At 27.9% G+C, this 23,499-nt stretch overlaps 1 protein-coding gene across 1 annotated transcript in view; it reads right to left on the reverse strand.

Moving 5' to 3' along the window:
* LOC107439538 (uncharacterized) overlaps positions 1 to 23,499 on the reverse strand; it is a 93,998-nt gene that overhangs the window by 30,186 nt on the left and 40,313 nt on the right. Inside the window, exons 13-19 of the mRNA XM_043041545.3 lie at positions 20,258 to 20,509; positions 17,854 to 18,096; positions 9,433 to 9,570; positions 7,817 to 8,092; positions 2,802 to 3,083; positions 1,205 to 1,435; positions 449 to 589 (exon numbers count right to left, since the gene is read on the reverse strand). Coding sequence (XP_042897479.3) covers positions 449 to 589; positions 1,205 to 1,435; positions 2,802 to 3,083; positions 7,817 to 8,092; positions 9,433 to 9,570; positions 17,854 to 18,096; positions 20,258 to 20,509 — 1,563 coding nt within the window. The remainder of the gene's footprint in view (positions 1 to 448; positions 590 to 1,204; positions 1,436 to 2,801; positions 3,084 to 7,816; positions 8,093 to 9,432; positions 9,571 to 17,853; positions 18,097 to 20,257; positions 20,510 to 23,499) is intronic.

Consider the following 23,499-nt stretch of genomic DNA (forward strand, 5'->3'; position numbering starts at 1 on the left):
ATCTACTTTTAGATATCTAAATATTTTTAGGTATAGATATTTTTAGATATCTAAATATTTATATATCTACGCAATTTTTAGAGATCTAAATATTTAAATTAGTCATTTTTAAATAATCATCAGATGCTCCGACCTAATCTAGGTTGTACGGAGAAGGAAACAAATCCAAAATACTATGCAATACAAATCGTCAGGATGTTAAAGATAGCATATAAATGCAAATGTAAAGATTTCAAGTTAAAATAAAATTTAAAAATCACTGAAGGACAATCATAAATCAAATTTTAATAAATCGCTTGTTGACTCATAATACTCTTCTTTTTTTTATTGAATAGTGAAAACTTGAAACGTAATCATTAAAATTAACACTGTCCCAAGAGAAAATAACTCCACCAAGAATCAGAGCTAAATGTTTAAAATAAAGAGGAAAAAATAATTAAATCTTTACCTTCAGCCTCAGTTTTGCATGCAAATGGTTTCGGTTCATTGCAACAGGCACACTTCAAGTCAGCTATGGGTTCACTTTCCGATGAATCGTACGAGCAACACGACATTTCAAATTCCTCACATGGTGTCTCATTTCCGTCCGCTGAAAAATTATTCGATCAAATCATGTTTTTGTGCAGCACTTACTTTTATTTAGCAAATATACGCAAAATCGTAACGAAATGTTTAAAATGTACATTGAATTTGATGAACAAAGGATATCAACAACAAAAAGTTATGCTCCATAAACTCCATTGTTTCAAAAAATATGGCTTGATTTCGGAAAGTATTAAATAAACAAACTGATTTTTTTCTCCGTAACTAAATTTTTGATTTATTGACATGATTTCAGTAAAATAAATTTTTTATATGCTTATGAATAATTTAGTATGATTAATATACATTTATAAGCATAGTTGATTGTGAAACTAAAAGACTTGGAATAAGATAATAACAAGTCAAGTTTGCAAATTGCTCATGAAACTTTTTGGTGTAAAAAATCATGAATTCTATGCAACCAAAAAGATGTTTTTGTGTATCGGACTGTTATCTTATGAAAATTCTGAACACTTGTAATGTACCTACCTAGAAACAATACTGTTTAATGAGAAAATTCAATCTTTAGAAAAATGTTGATTGTCATTACATAGCCACAAGCTCTTCATATATAAAAACACTTATTTAAAAATAATTTAATGACGCATTATATATTTCTTACTTAATGCCGCTGAAGGGCCAGAACTTGGAGCGCCCATCCAGAAACTTTTTTGCTCCAAATTTGAGAGAATCTCCTTGGACTGTGGGCTGAGTTTCTTTTGTGCTTCGTAATCTAAAAGTTCTCCTTCGTCCTTCTCACATATTTCAGTAGCTTCTTTCCACATTTTAGCTTCATTTTTTGGCCATATGCACAGGAATTCATCCTGGATTTGATTCTCCTTGCATGATGGAACTTTAAAAAAGATTATTGAATTTATATAAAAAAGAATTAGCTGAATGATCAATTTATATTTCTAGAAATTATACGAGATACTTTACATTAATGCATCGCATTTACTTAGTAAAACAAATTATTGAATTCGAAATATAACTTGTGATACCTACTGCCTGTTTTACACCCGGATTCGTGTGTAACAAGAACTAAGATAATTCATTCGTTCAAGATCGATCGATTCATTCGATCAAGATAATTCAATCGTTCAAGATCGATCGATTCGTTCGATCAAGATAATTCATTCGTTCAAGATCGATCGATTCGTTCGATCAAGATAATTCATTCGTTCAAGATCGATCGATTCGTTCGAACAAGATAATTCATTCGTTCAAGATCGATCGATTCGTTCGATCAAGATAATTCATTCGTTAAGTCAGGGTAATCGTTAAATCTGTGATGACTGATGGGTTACCTTTCTTTCTTTATTTCATTCATTCATTCATTATTTCATTCATTCATGCACTAGTTCATTAATGAATTCAGATTAGTAGAGTCCCATATTTGAAGATGATGGTGCTTAAGAGAAGTAATTTTTGGAAAATCATAACTTTTTTTCAGCTTGGAAACTTAATGCTTTTAAGTTTTCTGAATATTCCTTAGTCTATATATGAATATTCTAGTAGGTAAAAGCAAATCATTCACTCCTTATAACATTTTTAAATTCCCCCGATTTGCAGTCACGTGTTATACATTATCTCTAAAACTTTGATGATCATCTGATTAAGAAAGCAATGCGATCATCACAAAGCTATTTTACTAATGCCTCGTCCACAATTTGACTTTCTCGCTCTTTTTCAAACATTTGTAAGCATGCAAATTCTTGCTTTGATAATAAAGAAAGACTTTACGTAGTTTTATGAAATGACTGTAGCTATATAGACGAGATAATGAAACGACTATACACTACGGTTCCAATTTTTATCCAATGCGGCTTCAATAGCAAATCAGACAATTGCAAATCGACAACGTAAGCAGAATCGATGCAATGTCCGTAGGTTAATTTACAATCTAGTTAATTTTAATGACTCGATCTCATTTTTAGAGATTTTGCTCTCGGATGTATTTAGTCTCAATTATAATTCAAGATTTTTCTTCTTTTAAATTTCGTTGCCAAAACTTTAAAAAATGTCCATAATCTAGTTATTTTTTAGAAGAGTCCAGACAAGAAAAATGTTTGTTAACAGTCACTGTCTTAAGAAATCTCTGTCCGCTGACTCAGAATTATTTAAGATTTTTTAAAAAATAATATCAGACAAAAAATATCGTTGAAGTCAGGTTTTGAAATTTAATTAGTCATAAACTTTGTAGTTTCTAATTAACATACTCGCTTTAAAAGACATGCTGTATTTATAGGATGGTTGGCTTGTTGAATCGATGGGTGTCATTTCTACAACATATTCAGCACCAAAGTCGAGTCCAGTCACATCTGTTTTCCCAGCTTGACCTCTAATGACAGCTACTGCTTTCTTCTCTGAGTTCTTGGGATCTATTTCCAGAACTGCTACGTTCACTTCTTCGGATTCCCTCTCTTTCGCCACCAGTAATGGACTCGAAATCTCTACCACTCCATTCTGGTTTACTGTAGCAGACAAAGGAGCTCTCGGATCTAAAATAGGATAAAATATCTTTGTTTTTGTTATTTTTTAACTCTTTCAATCCTAAGTAATGTAATCGAGGAAAATTAGCTATTCAAATCAATTTGTATTTAGTTTAGGAATGACATTTTTATATTATTTTTTCTTGCTGATTGGTTAGTTTATTGAGTTTATAGTTGTTGTTTAAATAATACTTACATGCTTTTTAGTTTCTCAGCTGTAATAGAAATTCGGTATAAAAGAAACATATCAAATTTGTTACTTGCAGAAGAAACTCTTGAATTTTTGCGAAGTGGTTCAACAATTCTTGTCAATAAATGGAAAATAAATCTTCATTCTCTTTGATTTTTAATTTTAATAAAAAAAAGCATGCATGACAAGATTCAAATTTGTATTTAATTTTTTTTAATTATTCCTTATTATTAATTACAATTATTAAAAACTTTGTTACAAATGATATATTCCACATATGCGTTACTAATGTTAATCTATATTTTTCAACCTATTAATATATAAGTTCTATCAAAGATAATAATATAAATATCCAGCATAATATCAAAATATTTATATATATATATATATATATATATATATATATATATATATATATATATATATATATATATATATATATATATATATATATATATACATATATATAAATAAATACAAGAAAACACGAAGAAAGTTAAGAAAACCAATAAGCTTCATTTATTGCGCTTAAGCTGCAAGTAAACAGAACTCATTAGATAAATTCAAAATGAAGAATAAAACAAAGAAAAATTATAGACATATGGAAAAAAGGGGGAGGGGGAATAATAAGTAAAAAAATAACAAACAACAGTTTACAAAAAAAAAAAATGAAATTTTACTTAAAAAAACCGGGGGAAAAAAGATATAACCTTTTCTTCAGCCCACACGATTATATCCGCAAAACAGAGTGCTTTCTGATATTGTACCAATAAAGTCAAAGCAAAATTTATTAATACAATAGTGTGAGGAGCACTCAAAAAAAATTTTTATAAAAATAACAACAAATAAAATAGATCACAAAAAGTAAAAATAACATGTAAAAACAGAAAATAAAATAAAATAAAAAACATTAAAAAGGGACTATAAAGCGAGTAGCAAAATCAGATCAACTTACATGGACAGAAAATTTTCCAAGAATGATTTAAAAATGTTTTCGCAGAAAGATTGCCAGATTACAAAAGATGAGAACAAAAGCGCAAATTGAGTGTAACAAGAGGGTTTTAAAGTGTCGTTCTTACTGCACTGCTGAAGTGATTTGTTATTCTGAGCTTTGATTTGTTAGTTACCTGGTAACTAACAAATTGATTGTTGATATTGATACAATATCAGAAAGCACTCTACTTTGCGATATAATCGTGCGGGCTGAAGAAAAGATTATATCTTTTTTTCCGGGTTTTTTTAAATAAAGTTTCATCCTTTTTTTTCTTTTTTTTTAACTGTTGTTTGTTATTTTTTTACTTATTATTTCTCCCCCCCTTTTTTTTTCTTCATATTTCTATAATTTTTCTTTGTTTTATTCTTCATTTTGAACTTATATATATATATATATATATATATATATATATATATATATATATATATATATATATATATATATATATATATATATATATATATATATATATATATATATATATATATATATATATATATATATATATATATATATATATATATATATATATATATATATATGGGTCACTATATATATGGGTCATTCTAACAAAAACAGTCATTTTCATGTCCCCAGTATATTTTATGTTTGCTTTACAACTTACGAAAAAAAAATTTTCAGGGAAAGTGTCCTTCAGAATGCAAGCTAACAAAAGAATAAAAATAAAATTATCAATTTTTATTTTTTATTAATTTTAGGTAATGAAAATATACCAATATGTCATTCCCTCACTTGTCCCCACTGCTGATTTAAAAAAAGAAAAAAATTGTTTCTGAAATAAATAAAAAAATTTTACAAATTTGCGTTTTTTATTTGAGAATATTGAAATATAGAATTCAGAAAATAAATTTTAAATTTAATTTCTGATAAAAATATTAACACAGCACTATTTTAAACTTTGTCCCCAGTGTTTCGCGTCATTCCCTCACAACAATGTTCTTATCACCTGCAATCTTCTTAGAATAAAAATATTTTAATAAGAACTTCAGAAGTTAACAACTGGCATCATAGAACAAAATTGCAGTATGTTTCCATCTTCAACTTAAAGAAGCTTTGCTGTGGAATAAATTTGAATGAATCAAACCAGGTAAAATTTTTTACATTTGTCATTCCCTCATGTCATTTTTTAGAGTAAAATAAAATACAACTTCATCGAGAAAGTGGATAATTATATGTTGCTTTCTTGTATGAATATAATTGTATGTGATTGACTTCAGAAATTAATAAAGCCTAACTGTTATTTTTAAATTTTATTGAATTCGTCATTCCCTCACTAGTGTATAAAGTGAGGGAATGACGCTGAAGTGAGGGAATGATTCAAGATGAGTATATTATTAAATTTATTTTGTTCAATCGTGCCAGCCAATTTTATTTCCCAAACCTGTAAAAATTATTAAATATATAAGACTAAATTATAATAAATATTAGATATACTTAGTATGTTATCATTTTCAAACTTTAGGTAGATGTAACTTAGATAAAAACATGTATTAAAATAAAATATCATTCCCTCACTATTAGTGTCAGTCCCTCACTTTTTAAATAGTGAAAATAATTAATTTACTTATTAATTAATTTGAAAAATAAATTAATAAATTAATAAATTGATTTATTAAACTAATTAATTTATTTATTAAATTAATTAATTAATTATTAATTATTATAAATTAATAATTATAAATTAATTAGTTAAAAAATTAATTAATTTAAATATTAAGTATAATTTATAGGATATATACTTTCTTTACAATGCCATTACATATTTCTATTAATATAGAAAGTTTCAGAGCTTTTTATTCACTTTACTTTTTTGGGATTTTATGAACTGAAAAATGACAGTTTTCGTGAGAATGACCCATATATATTATTGCGTATATTATATTAAAATATCATTAATACATACTTCAAATTAGCACCATCAATAATACTATTATTGATTACTATCAATAATAATGTTTGTCTTAAGTATTAATGTCTTAAGTATAATTGCACAGGGATGTTTCAATTTGTATGGAAATCGCAAGTGTGCTGTGAGGCTCAACTGAAGCTAATGATACAACTATTGATTCTACTTTAGTATGTATCATGTTAATTGGAGTTAAAAATCTGTTACACATATTAAAGTTAATTTAAAATTTAATGATTAAAATTTTCTTGATTACATGTAGATTCCATAACATTAAGTAACACAAAAAGGGGGGAGAAACTAAGATCACTCACCAGGGCATCATGTCTATTCGATTCAACCTTCGTACTACAAGGCAACGCTTCAACTGATTCCTAAAAGGATGCAACCCCTACAGCAAGAAGGAACTTCGCCAAACTCACCTTTTGGCTCTCTTTATCGATGTTTTTGGCGCACTTACTATTTTGAGACTCCTTGCTCTGTATCATCCCTCATTCGCCACAGACGAGGGATTACCGAGAAATTCATTGACGCACCTGGTGAGGAACCTAGTTCTCTAAAAGTGAAAAAATTTAATTAGTGTCCAAGGCAAAAGTCCATGAGTTCAAGAAGTTACAATCCTTGAAAACATCTTCTGGCACTGGAAACAATGTCGAGCTGGATCTCGCAAGCTAATGCCCAAGCTTTTGCTTCGTCTCTTGTAATCAGATGTAGGCAGCTGAATACTTTCGGAGGAAGTGGTGAAGCATGTATTTGAGATGCAGCTGTTTTTGGCAACGAAGGTGGTTGTGGAGGAATCCTACCAAATGATAAAACTGGATGAGCAGGGAAATCCAGTTGAAGGATAGGTGGAGGAACCATGTGAGTGGGAACAGTCATTGTGGCACCAACAGTACGTGGAACCTCAGCAAACAATTGAGTACGATCAGCAAACACTTCATGGGAACAATCAGCATATACTTCATGGGAACGATCGGCAAACACTTCCTGGAGCAGTAGCTTTGAAGCCAAGACTTCACCTCCATTGTGCGAGCAGGCAGTCATTCTATTTGTCTGTCTTTTCCTTTTCCGACATCACTAAACTCTAAATCTCTAAATGCAAATATAAGTAACACCAATAGCTTTGGGTGTAAAAATAGCAGTTTATCCAATTTGACCAATAAATAGCCAGGGACCAAAGGCCCCCGGTGAGCATCCTAGTTTTCCCCCATAATTTAAATGAATATTGTATAAATTTATTATTTGAACTAATTTGAAATAAAATCAAGCACTTGATCAGGGTGTTAGAACCAATTTACAAATTAACCTTAAGTAGGAAATAAATTGTTTCATTACAACTTTTCCAGGTACTATTTTGGGACTCCTTGCTCTGCATCACTAACGTTAGAGTTAAGAACCCTGACGCTTTGCAAATATATTTGCTCTCTAATAATAATGTACATTTCACTTAAACGCTATCAAAGATTCAGTGGTTAGAATAAAATGTAATGGTAAAAAAGATAATAAAATATATAGCACATTCTATCAAAGATGGCAAACCATATTTTTTATAAGTGCAAACAAAGATAATAATGCAAATTTCACATAAGTGGTATAAGGATTTTTCTCTAATATCTGTATAAAACACATACCCGTTGTGGTCACAGCAATGCTAGAACTTTCTCCTCTTATTGATTTTAAGCCAAGAGGTGTAACAGTTACACGACATTCTGTTCCGTATGGCAATCCTTCATATAGACGTTCATACGAATTTTCTAAAACTGATACGTTTAAGTTATTTGAGTATACTAAAGTACTCTCAAATCTGGATACTATCCAAGTTACATCAGTGGGATTCGACCATTTTGATTTGAAAGATGTATCCGTTATGGAATCTGATTGGAGATCAGTGACTTTTCCAAGAAAAGCTGAAAACAACATAAAAAGTAATTTTTTATCGAAATTTTTATTGAATTAGTTAACTGTTTATTAAAATTGAAGCACATTAAGTAAAATCCATTCAAACATTCTAAATGTTTCCAGAATATTCTGATGAAATTCAGTTTCTAGTAAAACAATTCATTTGGTACAGATTTAACACTATGAATTAGTTAATTAAAATATGTCAGTGAAATTTGTCTTTTAGATTTTGCTGTTATCAATAAATTTAGTTTTCGGATCTTCATACGTATTTACTGTTCAGAACATAAAATTAAATATATATAAAAAATAAAAATAAAAATCTTCAATTTTTTATCGTAAAAACAATAATTAATCAATCATATCGATGTTTTAGCATCCAAGAATTGTTTTTAAGTTTTTCATTTTTTACAATATTAGTTTTTTTTTAAATTTCTTACTATTGTATTTCTATACACATTTAACTTTTTTATTTCGCGCAATATTCGTTTTAAGCATTGTTTCTTAATTTTATAATTAATCTTTATCTTGTAATTAGTTTGTTTTTTTTTTGTTTTTTTTTTGTTTTTTTTGCTTCAGCATTTATAACGTTTTACTTAGATCGAGTTAATTCAGGGAATAAACAAATAATTTTACCTATATTTCTTAATTGAAACAAATTGTTTTTCTTACTCATAAACAACAACTTGTTCAAATTGTAATTATAAATAACCATTTAGAAGGATTAAATAAATGAGAAAAATAAACAATTTATTTTTACCTGTAACTCTTAATTATTAACTTATAACAAATTGTCAATGTACTTCTAAGCAATTCCTCTTATATAAGCATAAATAGCGTTTTAGTTAGATTGAGTTAATTCGAAAAATAAACAATTTATTTCGTTTTACAAAGCATTTCATAATTATAATATTACGCTCATAATGTTGCCCAGATATATTTATTCAAGTACTTCTTCGTGTGTATTTTTAAAAAAAAAATTTATATTCTTTGAGAACATTATTTAAAAAATTTATTTCCGTGTGATTACAATAATAAGATAGTTTATGAAATAGCATTTTAAATAATAGAAATCGCTTCAACATAACTTTTGGGCTCTTGCTGATTAAAATATATTTATATGAGGTGAAAGCAACTTATTTAAAATTCAAAAAGGATAATTTAAAAAAATATTTAATTTTTTAATAAAATTCAGATAAAAAATTTATAATTTTGTTAGAAATTAGAAATTTCAAAGATTAATTTAAAATAAACAATCATATGGTGAGTATGTTGCCTCACCACACTCAGTTGTTAAGTTACATTAATAAACGATAACATTATTCATTCCTAAGGTTTAGTTACTTACCAGTTTCATAGGAGCATATGAAAGAATATTTAGTAGCGTCTTTCTTGCAGCAATAAAAACATTCAAATACCTTTTTAGATGCATCATATGTACAACAGGGTTTTTTATCCGATTCGGTAGCACATTCTCCTTTGGTTTCTGTCCAAACAAAAATGATTATTTTTCAATGCAATTTTTGTTTTAATTTTTAAACAATAATACACTTTAAAATATAGACTCACCCTTCTCCAGTAATATAATTAATATTTTTTTCAATGTTTTTTTAAGAACATTTATAGCTTTACAGTAATTTATTCACCAATAAAAATTTTCTACTTACATGATAAGTAGTTTTCGTAAGCTTGATTGTTTATTTTATATGATAACTTTTGCTACAGTTTAATATTATTTTGGATTAAATTAAATTTGCAAAACTTAATAAAAAAAGGGATAGTTTTGAGAAAGTTGTCTTTTATAATAAAAATATTTAGTCATTGAAAAGTTTGCGAAGAAACTGGATCACTCAGAATTAAGATACTTGAAATCATTTGCATTCATTGTCATCGCAGAAGTAAAGATTATTTTTTTCCAAAAAAAAATTATAAAATTTTTTGAAGAGAAATTTAAAGATGAAATAAAGCAAAATAAATTACTTCCTCACATGAAACTGAAAGGATTACCACAAAAGGAAAAAACCGAAAAGCAGTAACAGGAAATAACATCCTAAATATTAAAAAAGCAAAAACACGAAAATAGAAATATTGACAGGATGGTAATGCACCCTGATGAAGCTGCCGTGTCAATGCCTCTATTTCAATTTCAATTTTAGTATTTTTTATTTATTTATTTATTTATTTATTTTATTTTATTTTATCTTTTTCTTATATTTAGGATGTTTTTCCCTGTTTTTAGCAATTAGGATTTTCCTGCTGCAATATTCCCAAGGTGATATTTAGTATGTTATTTCCTGTTGCACTTTTTCAGATTTTTCTTGTTGTAGTAATCTTTTCAGTTTTATGTGAGGTAATAATTTTTTTTTTATTTTATCTTCAAACTCTTCTTCAAATAAGTGCCAGTTATTTATATTATTAGTATATTAGCAGATTGGGTCTGTTGTGACTTGAAATTATATATTTTATACTTGTCAATTTTAATTCGTATTTTATTTGTAACGTAAATTGTACATATATATATATATATATATATATATATATATATATATATATATATATATATATATATATATATATATATATATATATATATATATATATATATATATATATATATATATATATATATATATATATATATATATATATATATATATATATATATATATATATATATATATATATATATATATATATATATATATATATATATATATATATATATATATATATATATATATATATATATATATAAATATATATATATATATATATATATTATTTGTTGTTATTTTTATAAAAAAAAATTTTGAATGCTCCTCACACTATTGTATTAATATATTTTGCTTTGGCTTTATTGATACAATATCAGAAAGCACTCTGTTTTGAGGATATAATCGTGTGGGCTGAAGAAAAGATTATATCTTTTTTTTCCCGGTTTTATTTTTCCGGTTTTTTAAATAAAATTTCATCCCTTTTTTTTTTTTTTTTTTTTTTATATATATATATATATATATTATATAAACTGTATTTTGTTATTTTTTACTTATTATCCCCCCCCCTTTTTTTTCATATGTCTATAATTTTTCTTTGTTTTATTCTTCATTTTGAACTTATATATATATATATATATATATATATATATATATATATATATATATATATATATATAATAAAAAAATAAATACAAGAAAACACAAAGAAAGTTAAGAAAAACAATAAGTATCATTTATTGCACTTAAGCTGCAAGTAAACAGCACTCATTAGATAAGTTCAAAATGAAGAATAAAACAAATGTTAGTTAAAAAACCGGAAAAAAAACGGGAAAAAAAAAGATATAATCTTTTCTTCAGCTCACACGATTATATCCTCAAAACAGAGTGCTTTCTGATATTGTATCAATAAAGCCAAAGCAAAATATATTAATACAATAGTGTGAGGAGCACTCAAAAAATTTTTTTATAAAATAACTACATAAAAATAGATCATAAAAAGTAAATATAACATGTAAAAACAGATAATAAAATAAAATAAAAAGAAAAAATAAAATAAAAAGAAAAAACATTAAAAAGGGGGGACTATAAAGCGAGTAGCAAAATCATAACAACTTACATGGACGGTTATTTTTCAAGAATGATTTAAAAATGTTTTCGCAGAAAGATTGCCAGATTACAAAATATGAAAACAAAAGATGAAAACAAAAGCGCAAATTGAGTGTAACGAAAGGGTTTTAAAGTGTCGTTCTTACTGCACTGCTGAAGTGATTTGTTATTCTGAGTTTTGATTTGTTAGTTACCAAGGATGGGCCCGAAATGGATGTGCGCAAGGTAATATTATACTGGATAATTTTAAAAATTGATCATAAATAGTTTTAGAAGATAGATGTTTATTTAAGAAGAAATATAAAATAGAAAAGAGAAACATATATTGCCTGCTTTGCAAATAATTTTATCCGCGGATTTGCACGATATGGATTAGCACATAGAAAAATTATTTAAATTATCAAAGAAAAAATTTTAATAGATAATTTTTAACACGGATTTGCCCGAAATGGATTTGCACATGGAAAAATTAACAAAAAAATTTTAGCAGATAATTTTAACCACGGATTTACCCGAAATGGATTTGCACATGGAAAATTGTATAAATTAATAAAGAAATTTTTAGCAAACAATTTATCCACGGATTTGCCCGAAATGGATTTGCACATGGAAAAACTGTATAGATTAACAAGGGAAATTATTTAGCAAAGGAATTTTTAGTAAATAATTCTAACCACGGATTTGCCCGAAATGGATTTGCACAAGGAAAGATTAACAAAGAAAAAATTTTAGTACATAATTTTAGCCACGGATTTGCCCGAAATGGATTTGCACATGGAAAAATTACATAAATTAACAAAGAAATTATTTAGTAAATAATTTTGGCAATGAATTTTGGCCTGAAATGGATTTGCACATGGGAAAATCATAAAAATTAACACAAAAAAAATGTTTAGAAAATATATCCACCAAAATATACGATTAATTCAATGATTTTATATAAAATTTTATTACATTAGTTGGGTATCCATTGTTTTTTATCAGATTTTGAAAGAGTTTATCGATTTGTATTTTGGATAAATAAATATTACTACATATTCTTTTAATTCTGTTCATTTCATTAAAAGTGGTATTTAAATAGATGCTCCTAGAAACATTAGAATTCCAAGTAACTAGTTTATTAATATTAAAATTAAAATCATTTCTTTTATCGTATAAATCAACAAAGCAGATATTTTCAACTTTCATAATACCCAAATCCAAAAAATTGAAATTAATATTATCATCATAATTACGAAGTAAGATTAATTCCTCAGGGTATATATCACTCAATAAAACAGTAAAATCTTGGAAATTAAAGATAATTAAGTCATCAATATATCTAAAAACAAATTTAATACTCAGAGTAAAAATTTTTTCATAATAATGCAAAATTAAGTTAGCTAAGAGAGATGAATAATTAGATCCCTGTGGTATTCCATTAATTTGAAGAAAGATATCCCTTCCATTGTATAGATAATTACTAAAAAGACAAAAATTAATCAGAATTTCCCAATAATCAAAATCGCAACAAAGGATATTTTTAAAATCATGGTAATAATTCAAAAGGACATCTTTTAGTTTAGAAAGGGGAATGCTATTGAAAAGATCCTGGAAATCAAAAGTCGCAATAGAATTAATTTTATTATGTTTAATGAAATCTAAAATCGGTTGATTATTAGTGATTATCCAAGAGAAACCTTCTTTAGTAATATAGTTAATAATCTTATTTAAGTAGTTAGAGAAAATGGTGCCAGGTTTAGTTAAATAAGTATTAGACCCACATGTGATAGTTCTAAATTTTACTGGAATTTTATGAAATTTAGGACTGATAATTAAGTAAGGAAATTGTATATTGCTAATTTTAGTTTTTAATCTCTTGTAAAAAGCTAAAATTTTTTAATGGCAATATTATTATTGAAATTACTAAGTTCAAAATTTTTACTATTTTTTAATTCCGTATTTAAAAGTTCAGTATAGAATTTTTTACAGAATATAGCATAATTATTGTTAGCTTTGTCTATGGGAGTAATTACAAAATTTTTTTGAAGTTGCTTAATTGATTGAACAATATTAGAAAAATTTGTTGAATTGTTATTCTTATTTAAATTATCCTTATTATTGAAAATAAAGTTTTTAGAGTAATAATAAACTTCCCATTTCCATTCTGTTAGCATACCTAAAGGTAAAGAGAATCTATTTGATATCTTTAAACAAAAACTATTGAGATCATTAAGAAAGTATTTTAGAATCTTATTGATTGATATATGGTAAATGGGTCTAAATTTTGTGCCTTTTATCATTAAATTCCTAAGTTCCAAGTTTTCTATAATATTTAAATTACCAGTGATAATATGTTTATGATGTTTATCAACAAAATCAAAATATTTATCCTCCTCACAGTGACATTCATAATCGGATATATTAATACTCCCTAAATTTTTGCTTATATCATTATAGTTAAAAATGGTTCTACCAATTGATTTGTTATATTTAAAACTTTTAATAATGTTAAAATCTTTTAATGGAAATAAAGCTTTAAAATTTTCAAAAATGTTGTGAAATTTGATCTTATCGAAAATAGGATTTTGAAAGTTAATAACGAAATATAAATTATCTGAACTTTTCTTATTATTAGGCAAAATTTTGCTCATTTTGGCTTTTATAAGATCGAAACAAAGAATTTTGAAATGTAAATTAATGAAAGAAAAGTTAATAATAAGATCGTAGAACTTATATGTTTCATAATTCTTAAGGGAGAAGACAAAATCTTTAATTGGTTTAATGCTATATTGTTTATTAAAGTCTTTAAGATTTTCTTTAAGATCCTTTGTTGCGATTTTGATTATTGGGAAATTCTGATTAATTTTTGTCTTTTTAGTAATTATCTATACAATGGAAGGGATATCTTTCTTCAAATTAATGGAATACCACAGGGATCTAATTATTCATCTCTCTTAGCTAACTTATTTTTGCATTATTATGAAAAAAACTTTACTCTGAGTATTAAATTTGTTTTTAGATATATTGATGACTTAATTATCTTTAATTTCCAAGATTTTACTGTTTTATTGAGTGATATATACCCTGAGGAATTAATCTTACTTCGTAATTATGATGATAATATTAATTTCAATTTTTTGGATTTGGGTATTATGAAAGTTGAAAATATCTGCTTTGTTGATTTATACGATAAAAGAAATGATTTTAATTTTAATATTAATAAACTAGTTACTTGGAATTCTAATGTTTCTAGGAGCATCTATTTAAATACCACTTTTAATGAAATGAACAGAATTAAAAGAATATGTAGTAATATTTATTTATCCAAAATACAAATCGATAAACTCTTTCAAAATCTGATAAAAAACAATGGATACCCAACTAATGTAATAAAATTTTATATAAAATCATTGAATTAATCGTATATTTTGGTTTATATATTTTCTAAACATTTTTTTTTTTGTTAATTTTTATGATTTTCCCATGTGCAAATCCATTTCAGGCCAAAATTCATTGCCAAAATTATTTACTAAATAATTTCTTTGTTAATTTATGTAATTTTTCCATGTGCAAATCCATTTCGGGCAAATCCGTGGCTAAAATTATGTACTAAAATTTTTTCTTTGTTAATCTTTCCATGTGCAAATCCATTTCGGGCAAATCCGTGGTTAGAATTATTTACTAAAAATTCCTTTGCTAAATAATTTCCCTTGTTAATCTATACAGTTTTTCCATGTGCAAATCCATTTCGGGCAAATCCGTGGATAAATTGTTTGCTAAAAATTTCTTTATTAATTTATACAATTTTCCATGTGCAAATCCATTTCGGGTAAATCCGTGGTTAAAATTATCTGCTAAAATTTTTTTGTTAATTTTTCCATGTGCAAATCCATTTCGGGCAAATCCGTGTTAAAAATTATCTATTAAAATTTTTTCTTTGATAATTTAAATAATTTTTTTATGTGCTAATCCATATCGTGCAAATCCGCGGCTAAAATTATTTGCAAAGCAGGCAATATATGTTTCTCTTTTCTATTTTATATTTCTTCTTAAATAAACATCTATCTTCTAAAACTATTTATGATCAATTTTTAAAATTATCCAGTATAATTTTACCTTGCGCACATCCATTTCGGGCCCATCCTTGGTAACTAACAAATCAAAACTCAGAATAACAAATCACTTCAGCAGTGCAGTAAGAACGACACTTTAAAACCCTTTTGTTACACTCAATTTGCGCTTTTGTTTTCATCTTTTGTTTTCATATTTTGCAATCTGGCAATCTTTCAGCGAAAACATTTTTAAATCATTCTTGAAAAATAACCGTCCATGTAAGTTGTTATGATTTTGCTACTCGCTTTATAGTCCCCCCTTTTTAATGTTTTTTCTTTTTATTTTATTTTTTCTTTTTATTTTATTTTATTATCTGTTTTTACATGTTATATTTACTTTTTATGATCTATTTTTATGTAGTTATTTTATAAAAAAAAATTTTGAGTGCTCCTCACACTATTGTATTAATATATTTTGCTTTGGCTTTATTGATACAATATCAGAAAGCACTCTGTTTTGCGGATATAATCGTGTGGGCTGAAGAAAAGATTATATCTTTTTTTTCCGGTTTTTTAACTAACATTTCACTTTTTTTTTTTTTTTTTTTTTTTAAATAAAATGTTGTTTGTTATTTTTTTTACTTATTATTTCCCACCCCCTTTTTTTCATATGTCTATTATTTTTCTTTGTTTTATTCTTCATTTTGAACTTATCTAATGAGTGCTGTTTACTTGCAGCTTAAGCGCAATAAATGATACTTATTGTTTTTCTTAACTTTCTTTGTGTTTTCTTGTATTTATTTATTTATTATATATATATATATATATGTTGTATAACAAACTTGGTTGGGCCAAACTTATGTATCTACCATACATACATTTCTAAATAAAAAAATTATAGATTTTAAATAATGGAAGCGCTTTTTTTATTCGAAAGCTGTAAATATTCAGGTAGTGCATGCAAAAATATATTACAATTTTTTAAATAGATGTGTTTTTGAGATTAATATGACATAAAATTCAGAACTTTAAGGGATGAATGTTAAGCTAAACTCACAGTGAATTTCGGTATTGGATAATTGCGTATCGGAAAAATTTAATACGAGACAACTATTTAACTGTTTCGTATTATTTACGCGAATAAGTATTTTCAAAATAGAAGTTTCAACAAAATTATTTTAAATCCTTAACTTTTCAGTAACTTTGAGGCAAATTAGCTACTGAGCAAAGAACTACTCAGTAGCTAATAGAACTCAAATTAAACTCTACGGTTTAATTTGAGTTTGCAATGTTTCGAACCAAGTTTGCTCTAGAATATGACAAATAAATTTGAAGCCACTGAATGCCTTATACTGTAGTGCGTCGAAAGAAGTTGACAATGCAAAACGATAACTTTGATGGCGAAAAAATATTCATTATTTCATGTTCAATGAAAGTTTTTTATATCTCACATCATTATTTCATCCTTAGAAGTACAGAGTAGATAGAGATACTACTACACCATTAAAATCAAAAATATGATTTTAAAAAAAGGATCAATAATAAGAAAAATCTATTTAAAATCAGGAATGTGTGTGTGGTTCGATATATTCTCTTGAAGAAAACCAAAGATTTTTTCTCACTAAGTTTTTACATCTGTTGCAAACTTCGTTAACAGATGGAACTACTGACTCAAAAAACTATAAAACAATATTTTAGTTACATGTTAGGCCATTCCAACTAAAGTATTTGTTGAGGCATCAGTTTATTTTGCCCTCAATCTGCAAAAAGGGATTTTTTAAAAACATTGTTTTTGCTTTATAATTTTTCTCAGATAGCAGCATCCTCTGTTGATGATATTTGTAACTAGCTTTGTAAATTGATTAGAAACATTCTACATTCTGTGCATCTCTATCTCTCAAAGATCTTCATTTGATTCATTTTTTAAATTTATTTATTTATTTTTCAAATCGTCAGTCATTTTTGGGATCCTCGACATTTATATAAAATGAATGTACAGACATTCAGTATAAGAATTAAATTATTATGTAAAATTATATATTCCGATATTGTCTCGCATATTGCAAAATCAGACAAAAAGTGCAATGCTCAATATGATGTATAATCAATATCGAAATGCATAGTTGTACTTACCAATAGTAGTCAGAACCCGATTGTTATCATACTTCAACCAAAATATTGAAAAGAAGTTTGCGTTTTCTGCAGCCTTTTCCAAGCCATCCAAAGTAAAAGGAGACCAAAGAGAGGGAAGATAAATCTTTTGATTCAAATCTAGTTTGTTACAATAAGCTAAAGCTTCTTCAAACATTAGTTCTTCTTTCACAAAACGATTACATACACCTTCGATTCTTATGTCAGCCGATATGCATGGAGGTGCTAGAATAAAAAATAAAATGCAAGAGTTTTAAGACCTATCACTATCCAACAATAAGTACAGTTTATAAGTTTTTAAGACAACATTTTACATCAAATATTTTTTTGCCAAGTATTTAGGTCAAATCCAGTTTTTAACAAAAATAATCCTAAAAAAATTTATTTTGCAGCAAGTCATCCTTGATAGTTGAGTTCTACAATTATGTACTAAAATATCTGGATTTTCTCATATAGATTCAGTATTACAACGGAATATCGAAAAAAAATTTCAATTACAGAATTCCAACTTTCCACCACTCAAATAATTAAAGTATTAGGATCATATTTTCCGGATTACAGCTGCCCTCTAAATATCGAGAATTTCCTAAAATGGGCAGATATTTGCTAGATTTATTTGCCCACCTGATCTCCAGACTGGAATTCGATAGAGAACTCTTAGGTTAATCGTGGCAGACAAGTTGCTAGTTTGAATCCTTCTTCATGATCATAACATGAACTAAGGACAACAGATACTTCATATATCTTCTTCCGTCTCCATTTCAGTATCTAACAAATCGATTCGGTAATTGCAGATCAAGAAGAAGAAAATCGCAGATACCCACACATGAGACCTATGAAGTCAGCTGCTGCTCGTCGTTTTATTACTTTTTTTTATTATTATATTTTATTGCCGTCGTTGAACAGCCGAACCAATTTTGGGTTTGTGACTACTAATGCTCAACTCCATAGCCTTGTAATTTTGAACCAATCTAGAAGACAAGGAAACTCCTGGATCAGTACCATCAGAGGTATGATTTGTTATGGGAACATGGAGGACTTTGAGACTCGACAGATTTAACGTGCATCAGTCACCGTTTATAACACGGGGAGTCTTCGGTCGGCGAGGATCGAACCCACGACCTCTTGGACATGGGCCCAGTGTCCTACCAACCGGACTATCCCAGCCCTGCTGCTGATTGTTTATAAGCAAAATGGCTTGTTAAAATTGAGCTAAGTGTCCCCAGATCAGTTAGAATGTTAATTAACGTAAAGTTAATTGAATACAGCGCCGTATCGCACATCGAATTTGTTGGAATATAATATTTTCTCGTCTTCATCTTTTACGCAACCTAGATTTATTATTTGTTTATCTATTTTATTGTAACCATGATCTATCTTTGTTTTGTGTACCTGGCAACTTCGATACATAATTAGTTTGTTAATGCTCTACATGGCTCCATGCCTGTTTATTTTGTTAAATAGAAAATATTTAGGGAAAGAATTTAAATCCTTATGATAGAATCTTTGTGTAAGAATAAATTATGTGTTACTTAAAAGAATTGATACTTGACGAGCTTGGCTTACTTGAAATAGAATGGAAAGGACAGTTGCTAACATAAGCAAATGCCACTTTTCCACGACCAATCAGAATCGAGGTACCAGCACTACGTCACTTGCAGGTATCCTATTGTAAGCAAGGAAAGTCGATGTCACTGATGGGTCGAAATTAGGGGTAGTTATACTATTTACTAGAACCCAATTTTACGATGCTCCTTCGATAATTCTCCACATAAAATTGTGATGTGTTATTTTCTCTGAGAAGTGACTTATCTGCCAAGCGTGCTCTTTTTGCCGTGAATCATGCTTGAATTTAAAGATTACTCACAAAAATTTATTTAATGCAAACTTAGAAAAGATTTAATATTTCTATTTTGATTCATTTTCAAATTAGAATAGAAGTGAAAAATCAACTAAAGACAAATGGAAAGAGAGAGAAATTTACAGTTTGCTGAGTTCTGTTTAGAAAGCTGAACAATGTAATCCCATGAAGTTTCAAATTTAGTTACATAATTCGTCAACCGATAGCGCTATAAAACTATAAAACAATATTTTCTACTGCTTGACAGACTATTCTAAAAGAATTATTTACCACTGCCTTGTAATTTTGAACTCAAATTACTCCAAGTTGTAGCTGCAAATTTTGGCTATTTTGAAATCCTAATTTCATAAACTTTGCAGCTAGCTTCGCCATCTGTTAACAAAATTTGTAACTATTTTGAAATTTGGTAAGAAAAATATATGGTTTCCTTAGAAGAATGCTTTTCTATCTCCTTCCATTCTTCTTCTCAAGTCATCGACCATTTATGAGATGTCCATTTTGTTTTAATTAAATAACTTCACATACCAGCATGGAGATCCAGCTCATGTTGCCAGTCTGAGCCTGTTTCTTGCACCCTCAGTTTATAATCAGCTTCAGGTATCAGTCCATTTAAAGTCACTGATTTGACATTACCAGATGAAGTCGCTACTTCTGAGCCATCGAGTAACAGGGAACCAGTAACTTGAGCATCTTTTCGGCCTAATGCAATCAGCATAGGTGTTTCGACGAGAACAGAACCCGTCGCCGACAAATTGTACCGCACTGGTAGTTTTGGATCTATTTGAAAAACAAACAACATAAAATGGTAATCCATTTCAACAATTAAAAGCATTTTTCTAACAAATGGAAGTGCTTCTATAAATATCCTAACTATATTTAAATCTTAATTCACATTTCAATTATTTAAATTCTTAAAAAACATGTCTAAACTTGGAAAATCATGCATTGTAAAAATCTTCATATACTATCTCTTATACTTTATTTAAATTCTTAAAATACATGTCTGAACTTGGAAAATCATAAATTTTGAAAATTTTCATATACTATCTCTTTGAATTTGATGTTAAGCAATCAAAACAACTATGTGAATGAACATTTCTTTACAAGTTAACTCTAAATTGAGCTGTCATATACAATTTAAAAAGTGTAAATAACTCTAAAACTCTTATAATGTTAAAAGTCTGCTCCAAGCTCACGCGCATACTCACCATAATTTAAATATTTTCGCTTCCGAAAATACCTATGATGACTGACATTGGATATCGTCAGTATATTGCTTACAATGAAATACGAGTTGGCGTGAGTTAGTTGTTTTCCTTTATGCTGCTATGCTATACATATAGGGCATTGTATAATAAAAGTTTTCCTTTAAAATATGTATGTATATTTTTCGTTATGTAATAAGGATAATTATCTTTTAATTTTTAAAATTATGAACTGTGTTAAATGATTTTATAAATATATAATTTCTATTCGCTTCTGCTGTGTTGAGCCTAGTTCAAAATTGTCTTAATACTCTCTCTCTCTCTCTCTCTCTCTCTGGGCTATGTGTATGTTTGATTTACGAACTAATTTTGTTTTAAGAATTAAAGTAAATATTCTATCAAAATTAATGATTATTGCTTTATATTGTCTCGTAGAAATAACTTTACTGACTCTTATGCTGAGTTGGGCAAAAATGTAATCGATTACATTTTTCGATTACGGCAATCAATCACTTGTAATCATGATTATAAGATATCATAATTTGGATTGCAGCTGTAATAGTGATTACGACAATCAATTACACTAGTCAACTACTTACAATCTTGATTACAATTCACCATAATTTTTATTAAAACTGTAATCATGATTCCAAGTAATTGCGACCCCAAGTTATCAAAACAAAACCGATTATGCTTAATTATAATTACAAGTAAGTGCGATAAGCTGTTATCAAAATATACCATTACAAATCATTATGATTGCATATACTAGATAAATATATTATGTAAGTAGTCCTATGTGTATCTTATATTACTGTAATTATAATTATTTGTGTGAATACGAAAAATGGTGGCAACTTATTTACACCAAATAATATCTTAAAAAATACTCTCTTGGTGTAATGACGTACCAAGAAGCTTGAGTTATCTACGGTGCTTACTACACCAATTTGGTGTAAAATAGTTGCCATCTTTTTTAATTATAAGATACAGTAAAACTTTTACAATATACTGGATGTACTCTAATGAACATATTTCATAGATTTTTTCTCTAATGAACATCTTTTATAGATTTTTTCTCTAATGAACATCTTTTATAGATTCAGAATCCTTGTCAGATATGAAATCAAAAGGGTCCACACATTTAGATTCACCATTTAGATTCACCACTTAGATTCACAATTTAGTATTTATACGAGAAAGAAAACAAAAATATCATAGAAATATATCGAATCACAGCCTAGGAAAGCGGGAATGAAAACACCCAAACTTGCTTAATTAGTTGTAAGAAGTTGTATGTTTCAATTATCGCCGTTCAACACCTCTTATTTCTTCCAGCAATCATAAAATCCAGCAAAAAGGTCTTGATATACAGCTTTTCTCAGTAGTGTTTCCTTATAATTCAATAGCATTTTCGTTTGAATTTTTGCCCACTTAAATATTAATTTCAACTTCCTATTGAGTGCACCTTTTTATTTTATTTCCATCAAGGATTCTAAAAATATATATAAAAAAGGCGACAATTGCTGAACACTCTGAATGTCTGTTAAGCAAGAAAAAATCTATATCTATGTAAACTTTTATCCCACACTAAGATGAGTTTCAAGCTGTTGCGTTGTGAAAACTATAGTGTTGTAAGTCTTTTTGTGCTATGTAGCTTTGGAGTTGAACAACACAAAAAGTTGTATGAAGAAACACTTAATTTCAAGTCAACACTAAATCGAGTGCTCATATAGACTTAAGAAGGGGTTGTTAAATCTAAACTGCAAGAATGGATACTGTTTGCATCAAGCTCACGCGCATTCACACCATTCGCGAATTACTTTCGCTTCCGAAAACACCGATTTTGGTATACTTTGGATATCGATAACAGATCGTTTACAGTTGACATCGAAATAACGCGAATCTTTTTTTAGTTAAACACGCTGCTACACATCTAAAGGTCTGGTTTCTTAGGACAAGCGCCTTATCTGGGCGTCAGCGGGACGTCAACGTCCCGTTGACGCCAACAAAATACTGGTTTGTTAGCTCAAGGCCTGGTTTCTTAGAACTAGCGCCTTATCTGGGCGTCAGCGGAAAGTTGACGTAGAACTGACGACATAAAAATACTTTTTTGTTAGCTCAGCGTGAGCAGTCGGTCCTACGCAGACATTATCTCTCATTGCGCATGCGTTAATAACGTAAACAAATATTTATTTTGAATTTGTATTGATTTTGTTATTGTCGACCTGTGTTTTAGAGAACAAATAATGACTTTGTCCAAGAAAAAACACATTATAGCTGAGCTAAATGAAGAGTGCTATGTTTAATGAAGAAGCTATGTTTAATGTCAAAATCAAAATCTTGGCTGATTTCAATGTGCTGTTGGATGTTGTCCGCCATTGCTTCTGTGGTTAACGTCACGTTGTAATCCAACTGCAGTTGAGTTGGACGGCAATTGTAGTTCAAGATGAGCGTTCGATGACGTATACTATCAAACTCACAAATGGACCAATCAGAGGTTAGCGCTGATTTCCAGCTGACGGCGTCCTGTCCTAAGAAACTAGGCCTTAAGGAAACAAA

The sequence above is a fragment of the Parasteatoda tepidariorum genome, chromosome 1, assembly GCF_982258835.1.
Source record: "Parasteatoda tepidariorum strain Cologne lab strain chromosome 1, Ptep-v5.0, whole genome shotgun sequence".
NCBI classification, from domain to species: Eukaryota; Metazoa; Arthropoda; class Arachnida; order Araneae; family Theridiidae; genus Parasteatoda; species Parasteatoda tepidariorum.